Below are 21,176 nucleotides of genomic sequence, written 5' to 3'. Positions count from 1 at the left end.
GCCAGCATGCCCGGCTAATTTTTATATTTTTAGTAGAGACAGCGTTTCACCACGTTGGCCAGGCTGGTCTCAAACTCCTGACCTCAAGCGATCTGCCCCGCTTGGCCTCCCAAAGTGCTAGGATTACAGGCGTGAGCCACCACACCTGGTATCCAAAACAGAGTATTTTAAAGAGAAGTAATCCAAGGCAAACACTCAGAAATCCTAGGTTTTGTTTTGCTATGTGTCACTCGCTATGAACCCTCTGACCAAGTGCTTTAACTCTCCAAGCTTTGTATTTAATATGAGGTTATTGGAAATAAGATATCTAGCTCCAGTGTACATCATAAATGACAACATCCAGCATCTTACCTTGTATTATCAGAAGCTGGTGATTCAGATATCGAATTTGACGTTCACTTTCATCTAACTTTTCAACTAAGTTCCCCAGTTGTCTCTCTTTTGCTTTGTTAAGAACCTGAAGTTGAATAATCTGCATATTTTCTGCAGATTCTGGGAATTAAAGGCAATTTATTAGCTAAAAACATACCAAAATATAAATTTATAGTCATTTAAAGCAGTGTTTTTCAAACTATGGCTACAACATTTTAGAGCATCATGAAATCAATTCAGTGAATTGTGACTAGGATTAAAAAAGAGAGACTATATCAGAGCGTATCATATAGTAAGAATCAGTCTTATTTTGTGAAACTTTTGTTTCATTTATATATACTTGTTCATAGAGATTTATGTTGTAGACCACATCACAATGTAAAAAATATAGTTTCTGGCAGTGGGACACTGCCAAAAAAGTTTGAAAGTCATTGGTTTAGGTTATAACCCTGAATCACTAACTACCATTTTAGCCAATTAAAAATTAATATATAACAACTGCAATGAAATAAAGTATATTCTCTCAGAAAATTTAAAACAGAACAAGTACATCAGCTTCTATAAAATGATTTTTACAGAAAATTTCTAGACAGCCTCAAAATATTTTATTTTAGGCAGGATTGGAGAAAATATTATATTTATATTTATGCTAGCACATAACTGCTGAATTAATTAGCAGGTGAATAGATTAATCAAGAATTTTGGGGAGAAAGGGAGGGAGTGGAAGGATTGAAAAACTATCCTTTGGGCACTATGTTCACTATTTGGGTGATGGGTTCACCAGAAGCCAAACCCCAGCATTATTTAATATACCCATGTAACAAACCTGCAAATGTACTCCTCGAATCCAGAATTTTTTAAAAAAAGGGCCGGGCATGGTGGCTCAGGCCTGTAATCCCAGCAATTTGGGAGGCCAAGGTGGGCAGATCACAAGGTCAGGAGTTCAAGACCAGCCTGGCCAAAATGGTGAAACCCTGCCTCTACTAAAAATATAAAAATTAGCTGGGCGTGGTGGCAGGTGCCTATAATCCTAGCTACTTGGGAGGCTGAGGCAGGAGAATTGTTTGAACCCAGGAGGCAGAGGTTGCAGTGAGCCAAGATCATACATTGCACTCCAGCCTGGACGACAGTGCGAGACTTCATCTCAAAAAAAAAAAAGAATTTTGAAGTCTTCTTTCAAAAACAATAAACAATCAGTCATTGAGGACCACTTTAAAAAGAGTCAGAGACAAAAATGATGAAACAATTGGTAGGAGTAGGAGGATAATGCTTCAACTACATAATGATAAATACTCTTCACTTCCTACAAGAACAATGTTTCTGTAAGCTTACAATCAGAAATAAATGCATTTACTAAGTTTTAACCACTTGCTAACTAAATAATTCAGTCCTCTTTTAAAACAGAGATCTGGTTAAATAAAGAAAATTAAAGACTGAAAAGTTTATACAAGTCAAACTCCTCACAGGTCTTACAGTAGAGCTAGCCCAGAGATAAACAGTCTCTAAGCCCTACCTGTCTTCAAACTTCTTTTTTTAAACTACTGTTGCTAAGAAACTATTATCACTAAATTGGCATTACCATTAAGTTATTTAACTTTCAAATGTCAAATTTAGACAAATGTATACGGAACTCAACTTGAAGAAGTGCAGATTGTTTAGAAAGGTGAGGAAAGGTTTCTGTATGCAGAAAGACCAGGAGACATAAATATAACTTTTCAAGGGAAGTGAAAGAGTAAATACTAAGGAGCTGTCACGCCACTGCTGTGACCTAAAACCAGTTATATACACTGTCCACTTCCTCATTTCACAAAAAAACTTAAAAACAAAGAGAAGCCACCCTCATATTTGCTGTTGATTCCTTCAGGGGAAAATGAGTTCTGGGCCTCCCCCGTAAGTACCCTGCCATCCCAGTGTACGATGGAACAACACCATGGAGTCACAACCCAAAAGTCCAGTTTTCTCTTTGATATAGCCCAGGTAAGCCCAAGTATTTCCCTACTAATTAAAGGGAAACAAAAAATAAAACAAAAAAACTTGTTGCCACGCTCTAGAATTACACTGGCTCTTCAATACGCACAATAATTAGAAGCTATTTAGTAAGCCAGAGAGTATGACAAGAGTAATTCAGTAAAGTCACAATACAGGTTTATATTTTGGAATTTTTGTTTTTTGATACCAGCACTTCATATCAAAATTCTCCAGTAGCTATAGCACTTTTTCATTCTCATATTTATATACATACTGTACAAAAAAATGTGGCAAATGTCCCATGACTGAACCTGATATCTAAGTAATTCTGAATATAAAGTAATTTACATCAGAGTAGACTACTGCACTAAAAACTGCAAAATCAAAAGAAAAAAGTTGATGATAGCGCTGATATATTAAATTACGCTTCCATATAGTAAGAAATCTGAGAGTGAAAACTTTCATTTTCCAAATTAGGCTTCAGTCAAAAAAATATATGAAGTTCACAAAAAGTCTTTTTTAATTTTCTTAAATTTCAGATGAGCTTGTCTCCCATATGATAGGTGAGGATACTAACCACTATCCAAATGAGGAGAAAAAACAAACTAGAATGGCTGAAATACACAGTTGGGAAAATGTCTTTTAACTTTTCATTCCGGAAAACTTCAAATATACAAGAAAGTAAAGAGAGTAGTACAATGAATCTCCACAAACCCATTTCCCAGATTCAGCAATTATGAATTCATGGCCAGTTCGGCCGCATCTGTATTCCCACCTAACATTACCCATCAACAATATATTATTTTAAAGTAGCTCCTAGACTTCATGTCAGTTTTTGCATAAATACTCTTAGTATATATCTCTAAAAATAAGGCTCTTTGAAATATCAAGCACAATTCTATTGTCATACTCAAGATATAATAATGCTTGAATGTGCTCAAATATTCACTGTTCAAATTTCCCCAATTATGTGGTATTAAAAAATAAATATAAACTTGATACCTACTCTCATTAGCTCCTAAAAATTGTTGTTGCAGGCCTTCAAATGTGTCACTTCCTGTTATCTCTGGGGCTGGTGAGCCATTGTTCGGGACAGAAGACTGATACGGCTTATATATCACTTTATTATATGGTTCTAAACCTTGACAACTGGGAACCTGTGATGAACCAAATTGCTATTATAGATGACAGAAGAAACTGACAATTAAGATTTGGACTTTTCTTCCAAAATCATCTGAATTAGACACCGAAATTTTATGTTACAGAACTTACTTTTGTTAGTTACAAAGTTTTATATGTATATATGTATACACACACACACACACACACACACACACACACATATATAAACATATCTGCTCAAAAGTAGCACTTATTGTTATTTAACACTATTAATTGAAAGTCTGCAATACATATAGACACCTAAATTCTACTTTTGAGTACACAATGAAGCCAATTTTATAAATAAAACTCAAGAATTCCAATAAGACTATATACAAATACTTTAATACAACTGATTTAGATTACGCCAACATCTTGGGAACATAAAAATGCACGTATTCAATACATGAACATGGAATACAGGGCCTCATATCTAATAAATATTTGATAACTTTTATGGGCTGAATAACATTCCACAGAGAGAGAATTAAGAGAAAATAACCACTTAACAGCACCCAGAAATCCATCCTGTCAATGAATGACACAGACTAGCTGTTGAGCTATTTGCTGTCACTGAGAAATTCTAAGAAGCAACTAACTATATCCTGACGTCTTACTTCATTAAACCCTCCCACAGGAAAAACAAGGTTTTCTGTTTTTTTCCTTAACATTCATTCTGTCTACTGTTGTATCACCAAACAAAACAGATATCAGCTTTGACGTGTTTAACTTAAAATTTGTTATGAGTGGTGAGCAGGAAAATCGAGAAAATTAAATGTCACCTCCATAGAATTACTGCTTTAAAAACTACAAAGAGACCTGAACATAGCTTCTCACCGAAGCACAGGGCAGTGGTATAAGCAGTAGTAAATGAGGACGGTTATTCTTTGGCAGACTTAACTTTTAATGTTTATACAACTGTGTCCAAAGAGCTTCCATTTTAAACTTTTGACTTAAGATCACGACTGTATTAGATTGTAAGCAGAAAATACCATGACTAATTCACCATGAACCTGAATATGTGTCCCCTCAAAACTTCGTGTGGTTAAATCATCTTACCACTGCACTTACATACATTTCCTAAACACACACAAATATCACAAGTTATTACAATACCTGAAAATGGTTCCACTGAGGATCTGAAAGTTTAATTATATTGGTTGGTTGGTTATTAAATTCCTGTTTCTGACCATTGGTATATGGCCTAAAGTTTTCAGGGAGGTGATATAAATCAGTCTGTTCACATTTACTTGGAGGACTACAACCACTTCCGCCTTCATCTCCACCTTCTTCAGGGTGGTACACAGGGTGTCGGTCTTCAGTTTTACTTCTGTTTTCTTCCCAGACATTCCCACATTTTTCTCCAGCATATAAATTCTGAATTTCATTATAGTCCTATTAGATAACGAGAGTAAAACAAAAGCACGAAGATCCACTCCCACCCTCATCTGTGTCATCATCACACCAGATACTTACATTTATACCTTGAGATTTGGGCAGCACTTGCACATTCCAGTTCATCTCTAATTGCTCAGGATGATGAGGTCTTGAGAAAAAGGAATACTTTCAATTTAAAGTGTATCATTTATTTGTACATCGATAACACAAAGAACCCCAAGATTTTAATGTCTTTCCTGCCAATCCTCACCCCGAATTTTAAGAATCTATTTATAATTTTATAATCATGTACAATATTAAACTACATCAAAAGAAAAAGACTTATAGAATTGTAATATTTAAGTGAAAGTGACTTCAGGTGCTTACTCTCTGTCTGTGCCATCCTCACTGCAGTCCGAATAACGGAGCTCAGGAGAGGAGAGATCGTCATCCAGCATGTCATGGGGAAGATCTGTGAGTAACTGCTGCAACTGAGTCAGAAGGTCTGCATCAATATCATATCAACTGAAACACAAGTCACCAAACCAAAGCTGCCTTGGAACGAGTGGTTTTTGACTGTAGAAGTCAAAGAAGTTCGTAATTCCCCTCTTTTACTAATTTCTTAAGTTCCACACAAATTATATTCATCATTTCACTTGGGGAAAGGAGAATGCATAATTTTAGGATTTACATCAGAAGGCCTTTTTCTTTTTTTTTTTTTAAACAAAGGTCTCAGATTTAAATACACATAGAGCAGAATTTAAAACTTTTTTGATGGAAACACAGCATGTCACAATAATGGTACAATCAATGTATTATGTTATCACAGGGAAGACTAAGTCTCAGAATCCTGTTTTACCAGTAATCATAGCTTGGGAAATTGACAATTAGATATCCCGCAGGGAATATGAGTAGCCAGATGTACTTGGGCCAGGTGATGAGAACAGCAGGAGTAGCAGGTGGCCTAGAAGCCCTTAAATGCTCTGATAATGTAGAAACCTGATGGGGAGTCACTAATTAGTAGAAAGCCGTCTAATTCCAAAGATGAAAAGATACACAATACTCTGCTCTTATACAACATCCGAGTAAAAGAAGAGTTGGAAGATTGTTTTCTATAGATAGCACACACAAAAGCCTAACACTAAATCTGACATTAAATATTTGATTTCTTATTATATAAACTAGATGGACAAAATTCATTCACTCAAATTTCAAATGTGATAAAAAGATGTATAAATCCACTAGTCTGTTGAATTTCAATAACTATCTGCAATTGTTTTTCTTCAAAACCCAATATAATAACTTATATTACCCTAAAATCCCAATATATGTCTTAAATTATGTAACAATTAGAATATCAGATATTATGTTACTAAACACTTTTTAGAGAAACTGTTTCTAATTACTTCTCTTTAAGAAACTAAGCACCAGTTTAATTAACAACTTGACTACCTCCCTCCAAAGTACATAAATCAAACCCATAACATTATGCAAGTGGATTTTAAAGACCCTAAATACTCTGTAAAACCTTTCAGGGAAAAAAAAAAAAATGAGATGCTCCCTGGTCTCTAGCAGGTTATTTTTTTTTCTACTTTACCTGTCATTAATACAAAAGAAATGGAACGTGACCATAAAACACATCTGAGTATTATGTTAAGAATTACCAAAAAAAAAAAAATTTCTTAAACAAAATACGTATAGTAAAAGTTAAACAAATATATTTCAAGGAAGGTCTGAAAGGAATGCCCCAAATTCTTTTTCTTTTTTTTTAGACGGAGTCTTGCTCGGTCGCCAGGTTGAAGTGCAGTGGTGCAATCTCCGCTCACTGCAACCTCCGCCTCCTGGGTTCAAGCGATTCTTCCACCTCAGCCTCCCGAGTAGCTGGGACCACAGATGTGTGCCACCACACCTGGCTAATTTTTTTGTATTTTTAGTAGAGACGGGGTTTCACCATCTTGGCCAGGATGGTCTCGATCTCTTGACCTTGTGATCCACCCGCCTCAGCCTCCCAAAGTTGCCCCAAATTCTTAACTGAGCTTTAGTGAAATAAAATTTGTAAATGGAAATAGAATATGTTGGGGGGGGCGGGTGGGAATACTTCCTCACTCCATATTTCTGATATTCACTGGATGGATTTTTTTTTTAAGGTTTTCTCAATCCATTTGTTTTCTAAAGATTTAACAAGAGAAAGATATTTTCTCCACTGAAAAGTTACCATAATCTTTAAATCTGTTTAATGCTAACATTCACACACAAGACCCTCATTCATTGCTCACCTGCACATGCAAGGTACTTGAAAAATCATTTTGAGAATTAGCCACATCAGAGTTGACTGAGGGTTATAAAAAACAAGAAATACAAAAGATACAACATAAAAAACAAAACAGAACACATCAACATATTTGTTTGATACTACATCAACATATTTGTATACTACATGCCTCAAATGAAAGATCGCAAAGCAATTCTATAAAGAAGCAAATGCACTAAAGGAAAAAATAGTATCTATGAGGTTATTTAAAAGTAGTACCACCTGTTGTCTATAATTATGCATCACTGCTTTAAGGAAAAAGACTACCCCTACATGTTACACCAGGAAAAATAAAGCAAATCTTTTATACTTACATCAAGTAAAGACTCCTGAACAGAAGGAATATTTTCTTCTAAACCTTCAATGAGGTTCAAGTTCATAACTTTATAATTCGGGGGCCCCTTGACAGGGACATCTGAAGAGTACATTTTTTCCCCGCACAAAAACAAAAAACTACATAGTAATTCAGCAGTTACTGTAGTTTTCTTTGTGATACCACAAAATTGGCATCTACAGATGCCATTATAAAATTCATCTTAAAAAAATTTATCCATCAAGTTCTTTGGCATAGCTGGGTCATATTCCCTGGCTTCTTTAAGTTCAGGGCAGAGGAAAGCTTAATGAAGTGAAATCCTCCTAAATAAGGCCGTTCAGAAACAAAATCCCACCTCCAATGTTTCCATTTCCCAGGATCAAAGTGTACCCTCCTCATATACACTGTCAAATTGCATTTTGGTCACTGAACTCTATGCAATAAAACACAAAATTGCCATATCTAGCTATGCATGTTACCAAATAGAGATTTTTAGAAAATGTAAATTTTCCTCATTAAAGATCTATCAAACTTCCAAATACAGATTCAAGAACAGAAATAACAATCCTTATACATGACAATATTTAATCCCAATCATTAATTTAAAATTCATCAGATTGAATTTTTGGCTGCAAGCAGCAATCTCAATAGGATATTATTGTGTATTAACCAAGTTTAAAAATTTAACAGATAAATTCCCTGGAAAAAAGATAATTTGCCACTCTTAAGGCTTCAATTGAAATAAATTCAGAATCATTCTATAAACTCCTCTCCCTTTCTACTTCACATTTCTTTCTTAAAAAGAAAAAAGAAGAGAGCATTTGACTCAAAGAACTTTGTTAACAAAACACTTGGCAATAACCCATGTAGAACATACAAAAGCCTACTCTGAAGGGTAAATGTGAAACAAAGAACATGTAAACCTTTCCTTAGGATTTTCAGCTTAAATTAACTAAACAGATTATCTACAGGGCCTGTAATCCCCAACATTCATGAAGGCAAGAGGCCTCAAATTACAAACCATACAATAATCTGCTCCCAAGAGAAAGGGTAGCAAATGGAATATCTAATGGTCATATTCCCTTTGAACAGGTGACCTCATAAGTGCACTTCTAAAAAGATTCTGATATTTTAAAATATGAATTATTAAATAAGGCTTCCATGTACACACGCTAAATATAAACAAATACTAGCTTTACAACTCCCTCTAGTGGAAACAAAATATCAAAATGCTCTGTAATTACATCAAACAAGGCAGTTACAAAGTGGAAGAAGAAATGCAATGGAAACCTTGCCTCTAAAATACATGATGCCAAGCTAAATGAAGATTTATTATTCTATTAAAGAGCTACCAATATATAAACCAAGTCAGTATTGCCAGGTGAAGTTTCTATCTGCCACCTGCTACTTAAACCATTCACCTTTCTACTCAAGATCATTTTCAAATATGTCATCACTAAATGGCCCATCATCACTAAATGACCCACCATCAGCAAATATTATCTTGATATCATAGATTACCAAGTATTTATGCCCCAAATCACCACCTCCAGTATACATACATACATAAATGGAGAATTTTACTATCTAGAACCAACAACGATCACAGAGCTACTTCTGGTGACATTGCAGAAAGTACATGTCTATTCCAGATGACTGTGAGAGTCCAAAATAACAATCTTCCTTAAGCTGTGACTTTCCTGACAACTAAAAGGCTTATAACAAGCATTCCTATTACAAAAAGAACTTTATCTGGGGCTGGGCACGGTGGCTCATGCCTATAATCCCAGGACTTTGGGAGGCCAAGGCAGGTGGACCATCTGAGGTCAGGAGTTCAAGGCTAGCCTGGCCAAGGTAGTGAAACCCCATCTCTACTAAAAATACAAAAAAAAAAAAAAAAAAAAAAATTAGCCAGGCATGGTGGCACACGCCTCTAATCCCAGATACTCAGGAGGCTGAGGCAGGAGAACTGCTTGAATCCAGGAGGAAGAGTGAGCCAAGATTACGTGATTGCATTCCAGAATGGGCAACAGAGCGAGACTCGGTCTTAAAAAAAAAAAAAAAAAAAAAAAAAAAACCTCTATCTCTGTAATATCCAACTGTGAAATCAAAAGGTATAGTGACTTAAGCTGAAAAGTATTTTTGCAAAGTCACATTGTTACATTATAAATGAGTTAATACAAGAGCTTCTGAATTCTTTTCTGGGACAGCTTTATAAGGAAAACTCTGCTTTGGATCAGATCTCCTTCTTAACAAGAAGGACAACTACCATCAGCAGCTCTCAAACAGTACAAAAAAGTAATGTGCTCCAGGAAGTTAGGAGAAACAGAAGAAATGTGTGACAATTAATTGATATTAACTGACAAGATACATATCTCTATGATGTCATCAACCTCACTGATCTGCACCCTTATCTGCTCTGCTGACTATTTTTCAGAGATGGAGATACAGCTGAAACACTGTGAGAAGCTGTGGCTTATGTACCTCTCTGCTTTGCCTTTATGCCTAGATCCCCAGTGGGCCAACTTTTACTCATGTACCATTAAGAGTTGCAGCACTTTAGAAATAGATTATAGGACTTTTCTACAAAATTCTTGTTTTTTTTTTTGTTTGTTTTGCAAAATATGGTGATGATCTATTAGTGATGATCTGTGGCTTAAGATTCCACTGGTCTAAATATCCTCTAAATATTGAAGCAACTATTTACTAAATGCTTTCCTTTTTCCGAATGTTAAAGGCACTTTCTCCATTTCATCTTCAATGCAAACAATGGCGAGAATAGAAATGGAAAAGGCAAAATTATAATTGTAAATCTGCTTATAACGATGGCATAAAGGTTGGAATGGTGTATTCACTGGGATATGGGCATATGTGGACAAAATCCCAACTGGCACCAAAACAACAAAATTAAACACAGCTTGGAAAAACATGCTGTATTAGCAACTGGCCTTTCATCCCAGACAGTGAAAATCAGGACTATCCAACCATGTACCAAGAGAGACTCTCACAAACCCTTAGCAGGGCAGACTATGAGTCAGATGCGGTATGCCTGGTAAGCCTTATAGCACATCATCAGGGATAAAGGCATTCCTCCTATGTCAGCAAATTGAACACAAAGTGATTCACTAAGTAGAGAAAGCAATATGCATTAGCCCACTGCTAACAGTTATAACCTAGCCGTAATCCCAAAGCCACAGTCCCAAAGATACCAACAAGGTAGACAGAAAAAAAAGAGCTTTTTTTCTTTAATTTCTTAAGGCTGTGAGCCGCCCAGCTATTGCAGGGTCAGGAAGACTGAGATGGTTATAAAGGTTTCTGCATATGCATGCAAGCTTGGGTTTCACCACCCAATTTATTACTTTAACTTGCAGTGACAATACATACATACAGCTGAAGATTTGTGACGTTCTGAAGTTTGTTACTGAAATCTGAACCTCTCAGGCCTCTAATCTCACTCTTTCCATTGCAGCAATTTTTTTTAAATAAAAATATTTTTATTCACATGAAGTTTCTTACAAATTTGACCATAATCATGATATTAGAGTCAATTTAGCTATACATCCTTCCACTCTGCTAGAAATACTCATTCTTAGATACTTGATCTTTTAAAAACAACTTTTCCCCTGAAATTCTCTATCTCAGCATACAATCTGTCAAAGAGGGGATCCCAAATAGCTATTGTCTATAGTATCTAGAATTAATCACCTCCTTAGCTAATATCTCTTTTAAAATTTTAACCACACAATACACTGGCAGTATGCTCTCCCTAATACCCTACCTATCTCCCTAATATCTTTCCCAATGAAAAATCACCTGTCAAAATATTTTTTTCTTCTTTACAGTAATGATTTCTTAAACTGACCCTATCAAGAATCCCAGTGGCTAAACCCCAGGCAACTATCCAAGCCACTGCAGTCAAGAAAACCTCATGCGGCAGGTTCCAAGTAACAGAAAATCCTCATTCCCATCCTTGCCACAACAATTGTTGTGAGGGGCCCTGCCGAAATCCAGAAACTCTCACCAACTCTCACCGGGGTCATAAACTCAAATACCCTCAGGGACCTGGCAGAGAATTTACCAGAGTGAAGCAGGCAGGTCTGAGTGCATAAGCCCATGTCTGTGTGAGAAGTGGGGACCGTGGCCAGCTGGGGAAGGAGAGCCACTGCTCAGCTCCAGCCTGCCTGCTGCCCTGTGCAAATAGAGGCCAGGTGTGGCCAGGGCTTTGGATGTTTTTAGATAAGCCAGAGACTCTGCAGTGCCACATAAAATTTTCCAATCTTCAAATATGGATTCGATTTTTTTTAAAAGCACTCTGCAACCAAACAATACCTGCCTATGAACCAAATCCAGCAAGTTGCCAGTTTTCTATCACTACCATAATGCTGCTGCCAGCTACATGAGCATCAGTCAACTGACCCTATTCTTTGCTTCCTGTTAATACTAATGGTCTCCAATAATGATTTAAAAAGATTTCTTTACATATTAGAAAATGGGTCATATAAAAAACAGTGTCAGAACAAAAGAAGCCTTTTATCATAGGCGATTAAGAAATTTGACTTAAACTAAAAACAACCGAAATAAGTAAACTGACTTCCACCAATAACACTACTACCGCTACTATTACTATTGCCACCATTTACTGAACACTTACTATGTGCCAAGAATGCTGCTAAACACTTTATATATAAATAATATGATCTCTCCCTTTTATTCATTTCCTTTTATAATCTATTGACCATACAGACTTCTGAAAGATCTTCAAAAATATGATATCACTTTTCCTTGCTTAAAAACCTCCACTGCCTTCCCATTGCTCTTTGAATAAAATACAAACACCTTACCATGGCTTTCCATGATCCGACACCCACATCTCCACCTGACATCCACCACCTGACACTGGCTCATATATAACCAATACCATGGCCTTCTGGCTGCTCCACAGATAACACGGGGTCTCTTCCCAACTCCCCAGCTTACACTCCTCGGTGTTTTGGCCTACAAAGATCTTCCTCAGGCTTCCGCACAGCTGGTTCCTTCTCATGAGTCAAGTCTCAGCTCAAATATTGCCTCCTCTTACAGACCTTCTCTCACCACCCCATCTACAGCAATCCCCTACCAATTGCTTTCATAACACTCCAGTGTGTTTCTCTGTCATTTATCAATGATAAATTATCACTCACTTAAATCACTTTCCTCACTTGTTTATTGTCTGCCTCCACCAGGATGTAAACTACCCAAAGCAAAGACCCTTGTCAGACTTGTTCATGGCAATGTTACAAGCACCTAGGAACTAACCTTCCACTTCCAACGGCAACCATTACCTCCGAAACGAAAAGAAAATTTTAACCATTTATCTGATGGCATCATTCACGGTTGTGTTTTATTCTTGTCTCGAAAATAGAAGCATTCCACTTATCCACTTTTTTAGTCTAAATAACAAGCAGATTTTAGGGTTGTTTTGTTTTAAAAAAACTTTCAAATCCCTTCAAAATGACACAAGATGGTACGATTTTGATCAGGAAATAAAACTTGTTAAAGATTGGGTTTAGGGTCAGTTTTTAACAACTTACCTCCTTTTCTCTTTCATAGTCCTCTTTGTCATATTCCTCATCTTCATTTTGTGCCGGTAGCGCCACACTGCCAAAGTCTAATGACATGGTCCTCCTGTGGGAAGAGAAAGATGTTTGGTTTCTGAAGATCCCATAAAATCTCCCCAGAACAAACTACATAAGAGAGGCCATACATACACAAAGTCAAAAGACAGAAACAGACTTGGAGAAAATATGTGTAACTCATTTATGACTAATACAAATAATTGTGATTCATAGAAAATAGCTGTATGACAGCAACTCATGGAAAAGAAAAGATGCAAATAGGTAATAACACTATGAACAGAACTTTCTAGCGGTCTGAAAGTGTAAGTTAAAACAGTAAGATTTTTGCCCATATGAAAAATAAGATGACAATAATAATAAACTAGAAATTTGCCAAATGTAAAAATCTTAAGCTCAAACAAAATTTCAGATGTGCTATATTAAACACGGCACAGGTAGTATCCTAATGGCTGTTTTTTTTTAATACCAGAAATCCAAATATCATGCTTCACAAAAAAAGGGCCCCTAAATCATGAGTGAATGACTGCTACCCAGAAACCATTTACAATCCAGTAAATTCCACAGAGCACACAACAAAATTAAGTCTTAAATGTCCTCCTCTTAAGCTTGATAAAACCAGGCTCTGGCAATATACTCAGGAAAAACAGAAGAGAGGGCTGTGAAGCTACACCACTGTGGACTTCCAATTCCAAAAGCAACAGCAAGAGTTCCCTGGGGAGCAGTCACTGCTGTGGCAGAAGCAGCAGCAGGAAATGGGTTTTCAACTACTTACGGTCAAAAAAGCCGCTGCTGATTTAAATTATACTTAAGGATCCTGACACTACACATAAACTCCTCAGAACTTCAAAGCTCCAAACAATCCCAACAAAAAAACTAGGCAGGTGTCATCAATTACCTGGCCTCACACTGCCCTCTATTCAGTCCACTGTTGTTCTTGCCAATGAAACGCACTTGGATGTGGGCCTGAGCCACAACTCATTCTCTACACCTTTCAAGCTCTAAAATATCATTCAGCTGGAAGTCAAATCAGAAGCACAGAGACCCAGTAATCCAAATGCATTTTACCATAAAGAATTTAGTGCCCTCGTCTTAACAGTTAAGAACTATATCACAAACTTTTATGGAAGCCAATAGCTCTAGAGCAGACGACATCCCGTTTCATCAGATCTAAGATATCTTTGATTCTATGACACAGTTCTATTTGTAGCAGTAGGAACAAGATGCAGCCACTAAAATTATGACATAACACTAATTTTAGGACACCGTCTATGTTGTAGATATTAAAATGTGAAAAGAAAATGTGCAAGCTAGAATACATAAATATGGTATTAAAAGATTAACACACATATGAACTTCAGTGGTGAAAATCCCCCTACGTCAAGTTTTTGTATTTCGTTTTTTTTTTTTTTTTTTTTTTGAGACGGAGTTTCACTCATGTTGCCCAGGCTGGAGTGCAATGGCGCAATCTGGGCTCACCGCAACCTCCGCCTCCTGGGTTCAGGCAATTCTCCTGCCTCAGCCTCCTGAGTAGCTGGGATTACAGGCACGCACCACCATGCCCAGCTAATTTTTTGTATTTTTAATAGAGACGGGGTTTCACCATGTTGACCGGGATGGTCTCGATCTCTTGACCTCGTGATCCACCTGCGTCGGCCTCCCAAACTGCTGGGATTACAGGCTTGAGCCACTGCGCCCGGCCCAAGTTTTTGTATTTCAAAGACTGAGTTATGTTCCTTAGCCATCCTCTAATTTACAGGCTACCTTCTAATCCCTTTCTCTCTGGTCCCTACACTTCAACTTATATCAACTCAGTCTCTTCACATCAACTTAAAACCCTCTAGCCTCTGCTTCTCAGACCACACGTACTCCTTTCTACACTTGTGCCAGGGATCAAGGGGGAAGAGACATGCATATCGAGGAAAATAAATCTATCTGTAACTATCATTTTGTGTACCAACATAACACAAAGACGTAAGTATGGTAAAGAGCCTATAACATAGGAGAAATGGTGAGGGGAAAACATACAATCTCATGTTTCTACATTTTTTCCACTACTGCAAGTGGACTTGTCTACAGAACACTACGTATAGATAATGAAAAACGAGCCCAACTAAATCACACCTCCTTAAAAGAGATTAAGCTGGACCTTAAATACATTCCTGAATCCTCCAGGCAGAAATAATCCTTTCTGCTTCTGAATTCTGTGTCTTTTACCTCTCTTGCATTTAACTATAAATACAAGACAAAATATGGAATTGGAGTTAATTTCTCCTTCATTAAGTTAAAGAAAAGAGGTTTGTTCCAATCCTTTATTAGCCTGCCATCAATTGATGTTGATTATTGAAAAAGAACATTAAGATTTGTAAGAGCCTATTGCTAAAAATGTAGCTATTAATATTTTAAATAGAGAGCTACTTTTCCTCAGATAGAGAATAATTCTACAAGGTGTTTTTAATTTTCAAAGTACAGAGAAGGCCTGGTGTGTTGGCTCACGCCTGTAATTACAGTGCTTTGGGAGGCCAAGGCAGGCGGATCACCTGAGGTTGGGAGTTCCAGACCAGCCTGACCAACAAGGAGAAACTCCATCTCTACTAAAAATACAAAATTAGCTGGGCATGGTACTGCATGCCTGTAATCCCAGCTACTCAGGAGGCTGAGGAAGGAGAATCACTTGAACCCAGGAGGCAGAGGTTGCAGTGAGCAGAGATCACACCATTGCACTCCAGTCTGGGCAACAAGGGCGAAACTCTGTCTCAAAAATAAATAAAATGTAAAAGATCAAAGTATTTATCTTTAATGTTATTTTAAATCCAAACCATGTCATTAAAGAAGACATCTAAAAATACCTAAAAAGACCAAAATCTCCCCCACTGAAGAAAAGGTATAAGCAAGTTTTCCTTTTGAGAAGAATAAACTTTAAGGGACTTTAAGAAATGATTTCAGATATAAAGCGAAATCTGATCAACTTACTGTGGTTAAATATATATACACTAAAAAGGTAATACTTAAAACGAGACTTAAAAGCTAACACTTTAATTTATTAATCACCACTCATTATCACTGACCAACATGGAGAAATCCCATCTCTACTAAAAATACAAAATTAGCTCAGGCATGGTGTTGCATGCCTGTAATCCCAGCTACTCAGGAGGCTGAGGCAGGAGAATTGCACAGACTTTACTGCAATATTTAGAACAACAGAAGAGACTGCCTTAAAAAAAAAAAAGTAAGATAGTAAACCCAAAAGCCATAAAGAAAAATGTGATGGAAATCTAACCACAAAAAAAATAAAATTTTGTATAAGGCAAAAGACAATCATTAACAAGTCAATTATTATGTATGAAAAAATACATGACTAACAATGTCAGAAAAATAAGAATGAGAAAAATATTTCCAAAGCACATGACAAAGTCCCAATATAGAATTCTTACAAAGAAATGAGAAAATCCAATGTAAAACTGGGAGACTGACATTTTATTTTAAAAAGTATAAATCAATAAGCTTGAAAAGATGCTTATAATGTCTCAAAGAAGCGTCATTTAAACAAAAATATGCCATTTTCAACCACTAGATTGAACAAAAAAATTTATCATCCAGTAGTGACTATTTTGTAACTCATGAGTTGCTGGTGAAAATATAAACTGCTAAACCATCTTGAAAACTATCAATATCAATACGTTGAAAATGAACATTTGCACTAGTAAAATTATTTTTGAATTTGTCAATACTATGAATTAATTTGCACTAGTAAAAAAAATGAACATTTGCACTAGGAAAATTATTTTTGAATTAATTTGTTAATACTATGAATCTGTCAATACAATACAGTAAAAATAATGAAATATTTCTGTATCTATTGACTCAAGGCTGACCACTTAAGAAATCAAGATGCAGAATAAGTGTACAGTATGTTTTGGTTTTCCTTTTCAATAGCAGTCTGGTAGACGTTCTTCCTAGATAACTTTTTCTGAACCCTTAACAAGGCTATAAAAAGGATGTCCTGTTGTTACACTCATATGGATGTCCTGACCCAGCACTCCTTTTGTCGTCCCGGTTTTTTTCTCTGCCCTCCTTGCAACAAAACCAATGGGTGTTTAGTTGGACAAAAGATTACAAAGCAGAAGTAGCACTGTTTTTGCCTCATCTAATAAACTATAAGCATCCTGAAGGCCGAATTAAAATGTGTCTGCCACCTGGCACATGGTAGGCACACAACAAATATCTGTTGACTGAATATGATATAGGAATGTTATCTATATACATTCATTATTTCAATAAAATTTTATTGAATACCTACTGTGTATCAGATCATATCCTAGATGCATCTAAGACATGGTACTGGCCATGAGAAGCTGTCTCTGCTCATCCTCTCTGGGACAGCCACTGAGATAAACTAACAGTTACAATAACATATTGTAATGAATTCTGCAGATGATCAAAGTACAAAGCACAAATTAACTTTTCCTAAGAAGAAAGGATAGCTTAGAGAAGTTTTACAGAAAAAAACAGATTTTGGATTAGAAATAAATCTTAAAGGACAAAATATGGCTGTAAGAACGAGGGCACTCATTCAGACAACCTGGGCTCAGTTCTGGCTCTTCTATTTATCAGCTGCGCAATCTTGGGCAAGCTGTTTCTGCTTCTACGTTAATGAAATGGGGGGTAAAAACAGTATCCACATCAAAGATTGGTTCTGAGGAGTCAAAAGATAATACAAGTAATTAGCACTATGTACCAATCAATACATTCTAGTTTTATTACTATCGTAACATTATTACTGATGAATAGGAGTCTGCTAGCTACAGAAGAGGTTAAGGGAATCAAGAGGATTCCGCATATCTGAGAAAAGGTGAATGTGCAACCTATGAGAAATGTCACTTCAAATAATGCAACCCTCCATGGAACAAAAGTGTCACCCTCCTTCAAGATGCCCTCCCCAAGCATGTTCCCCCATAGAATTAGCCACTTTTTTGCACTTTCAGACTGGATTTCTTATGCTTTTCTTACGGCTTCAACTTCAGCGTCTCTTTAGTTAAGTGCATTCACCTGTCTAGGGAGTGCATATAGATTGTCGCACTTTATGAAGGTATATGGTGATACTAGGCTTAAATAGACTCGAGTACATGACTACGATATGGAAAGCATTGTAAACCCCCCACAAAAGGGGTTTCTAAGAATTGCACTAGTTGGGAAATTCTCCTTACTTGCTGACATAATTCCCCTTCTAAAATGGAAACAGCCAGAGCACGTAGCCCGTAGACTTGCAACACCTGGTGGAGGCGGCCTATTGATTCATTCGACAATTTACCAAGCGCTGTTCAAGATGACAAAGTTTAATAGGACATGATGGAGGGAAATAAAATAGACATATAAACAAATAATCACACATCTTGTGATCAGTGCTAATGACAGCACTTTGGACAAATTGATTCAAGTTGCCCAGAGAGCAGAGCGAGTAATGCTAATAGACAATAGGCACCAACCACAGGCTGACCGAATGAGCTTAAGGAACTGTTTGGCTTCAGCCACGGCACTACAAACATGACCAAATCTGCACGGGGCCCAGGATACCCGGGGCTGCTGGCTTTAAGTGCCAGCGTCAAATTGCACTAGGTCAACACAGGTGCACAGAGCACCCACTGTAAGCCAGGCGTGACGCCAGGTTGACAAAGACAGGGTCCGCAGGGTAGGGTCTCAGGGCGACCCCAGCAGCCTGGAGAAGAGACGAGGCGGGCTTTCTGTATGTCACTTCTAAGTAGGATCTTGGAGGAATGAAGAGGTCTAAATGACGCGTTAAAGGCAAAAGCTGAGCCCGCAGCCTGCGGGCAGTCCACCAAAGCGCGATTTGGGGAGGGGGCAGGTCAGCCCCCCGGGAAGCCTCACCTAGGATCCCGAGGACCCCGCAACTCCTCTAACCCCAGCTCCAAGCCCACTCGTGAATCAGAACTCACCGGAGGCCACGGAGGCTGTTACCGCGAGGAAACTCTAGACCTAGCGGAAGACCAGCTTCTAGCAAAACCCCTTACCCTGGCTCTAGTCCACTAGTTCCTTCCTAGTCACAACCGAACCCATGGAGCGGAAGCCCTTAAGGAACAGTCGCGTCCTTCAATCGCCGACTAGAAGCTCGCCAAGTGGGCGGAGCCGTGTCTGCTCGGGGCAGGGCGAGGAGGCAGAAGTCTCCGCCTTCTTCAAGCTTGGTTGAGAAGTCCGCCTGCAGTTGCAAAGTACGGCTGTTTGAAAGCGGGCGCCAGAGATGGCGGGAAGCTGCCCCTTTGCGCCCATTGGTGAATTCGTGAGCCAATTACGAGGGGGTGACTCTAGAGTGGGCGGGCTGATCGGTTGCCTAGAGATGCCGGAGCACCTCTCCGGCTACCTTCGACCAGGACACTCCGGCCTTACGGGGACCCCTCGCCCCTTTGGTACCGGAGACCGCAGCGGTGACTCGTGCCTCTTGCGCTTCAGCACAAAGAATCCCATAGACTCCCCACCAAACTCTTGCCTTAGAGGTTTTTGCATTTGCCCTTCCTGTTTTCTTTCTTTCTTTCTTTCTTTCTTTCTTTCTTTTTTTTTTTTTGAGACGGAGTTTCGCTCTTGTTACCCAGGCTGGAGTGCAATGGCGCGATCTCGGCTCACCGCAACCTCTGCCTCCTGGGTTCAGGCAGTTCTCCTGCCTCAGCCTCCTGAGTAGCTGGGATTACAGGCACGCGCCACCATGCCCAGCTAATTTTTTGTAGTTTCAGTAGAGACGGGGTTTCACCATGTTGACCAGGATGGTCTCGATCTCTTGACCTCGTGATCCACCCGCCTCGGCCTCCCAAACTGCTGGGATTACAGGCTTGAGCCACCGCGCCCGGCCTGCCCTTCCTGTTTTCTAAGGCGCCTGCCTCCCCATTACCTAACAACCGTAGATGTTTTCCTTTGTCTTCTACCTTACTAGGTGCCGCTTTGTTTACATTTTTGCTTCTTTATAATTACTGATGACACATTTTTACACGTGTCTATTCACTAGTCTAATGTCCTCGGGCGTGAGTGTTCTTGTCACTTAGGTGTATATTATTAACCTGCCCCTACAGACAGCGCCACCCAGTCCTCAGTAAAGGCCAGTACTGTATCTACCTTCTCTGGTTGAAAGGGTTCCAGTGAATAATCAAGGCATTGGTGGCGGCAGCTTCACATATCCTTTCAACCCTTTTCCATATGTACTGGCGTCGAGTAAAATGGCTGTTAAAGGCTCTTCATAATGTGGCTAGTTTTCCTTTGCTACTTCACCATCCACCCCCCATGATGCCTACACTGACCCCTGTAACCCCATAAACTGGTATAGGGTTTGCCAAACAACACGTAATTTAATCTTACAAGCTGAGTTAACAATGGTTCCCAGGGCGATTTTTTTTCTTAAGCTGTTTCTTTCACCGGCATTGTCTCTACCTTACTTCTTCACCGACTCAGTTTTCAAGATAGACTAGCACCTCCACTGAAGCCTTTCATGACACATACTCCCTCACTTCGCAGAAATGATCTTTCCTACCTCTGTATACAGTGTATCCTATATATCCTATTATAGTTCTTATATCTACAAGTAGTTTTTGTGTGTCTGTTACACTCAGGACAATGTGACTATCTTGGGAATCTTAACATGTTTCATGACCCTGGTAGGCACTCAAAACAATGGTGTTAAATGAGTAAATGGACAAATAGATAAAGATTTTGGCGTCGGGGGAGCAGAAAAAGCAAATAAAAAGCATTCAATTAAATGGCATTTGTTGAATCTGAGCCAAGGCATCTTAGTGAGAACTAGATGCACTTTCCACTTTCACATCCCACTGAAGTCGATCCGTAAGCTGTATATTGCATCCTGTGCGGGTTGTGTTGGAGTGCTACAGCAAGAATGCCAGGTGATCCCTATGCACAAACAACTGCTTCTTAGAAGGATGAAAGCATAAAAGGTGTGTGTGTGGGAGGCACACGAGGAGGGAATGTTTATAATCTCTCACACAGTGCTTTACAGATGGGTAAATTATTTCACAAGCATTATTTCATTTGGGTCTCACTACGACAC

The 21,176-nt window shown here is 38.3% G+C and overlaps 1 protein-coding gene across 10 annotated transcripts in view; it reads right to left on the bottom strand.

Annotated features, from left to right (window-relative positions):
* The window catches only part of CEP152 (centrosomal protein 152), a 76,632-nt gene extending 57,378 nt beyond the window's left edge, over positions 1-19,254 (bottom strand). For 4 of the 10 annotated variants that reach the window (XM_032297509.1, XM_032297513.1, XM_032297510.1 and 1 more), the window contains exons 1-7: positions 19,069-19,246; positions 13,073-13,166; positions 5,266-5,369; positions 4,978-5,047; positions 4,618-4,896; positions 3,347-3,515; positions 352-492 (exon numbers count right to left, since the gene is read on the bottom strand). In XM_032297509.1, coding sequence (XP_032153400.1) covers positions 352-492; positions 3,347-3,515; positions 4,618-4,896; positions 4,978-5,047; positions 5,266-5,369; positions 13,073-13,159 — 850 coding nt within the window. In that variant the 5' untranslated portion in view covers positions 13,160-13,166; positions 19,069-19,246. Of the gene's footprint in view, positions 1-351; positions 493-3,346; positions 3,516-4,617; positions 4,897-4,977; positions 5,048-5,265; positions 5,370-13,072; positions 13,167-19,068 lie in introns of all 10 variants that reach the window. The other 6 variants (XM_032297511.1, XM_032297515.1, XM_032297517.1 and 3 more) reach the window with 4 other exon arrangements.
* Between the last annotated feature and the right edge of the window lie 1,922 nt (positions 19,255-21,176).

The sequence above is a fragment of the Sapajus apella genome, unplaced genomic scaffold (assembly GCF_009761245.1).
Source record: "Sapajus apella isolate SASKATOON/1434 unplaced genomic scaffold, GSC_monkey_1.0 scaffold37, whole genome shotgun sequence".
Taxonomy (NCBI): Eukaryota; Metazoa; Chordata; class Mammalia; order Primates; family Cebidae; genus Sapajus; species Sapajus apella.
This window is presented reverse-complemented; position numbering and strand designations above follow the sequence as displayed.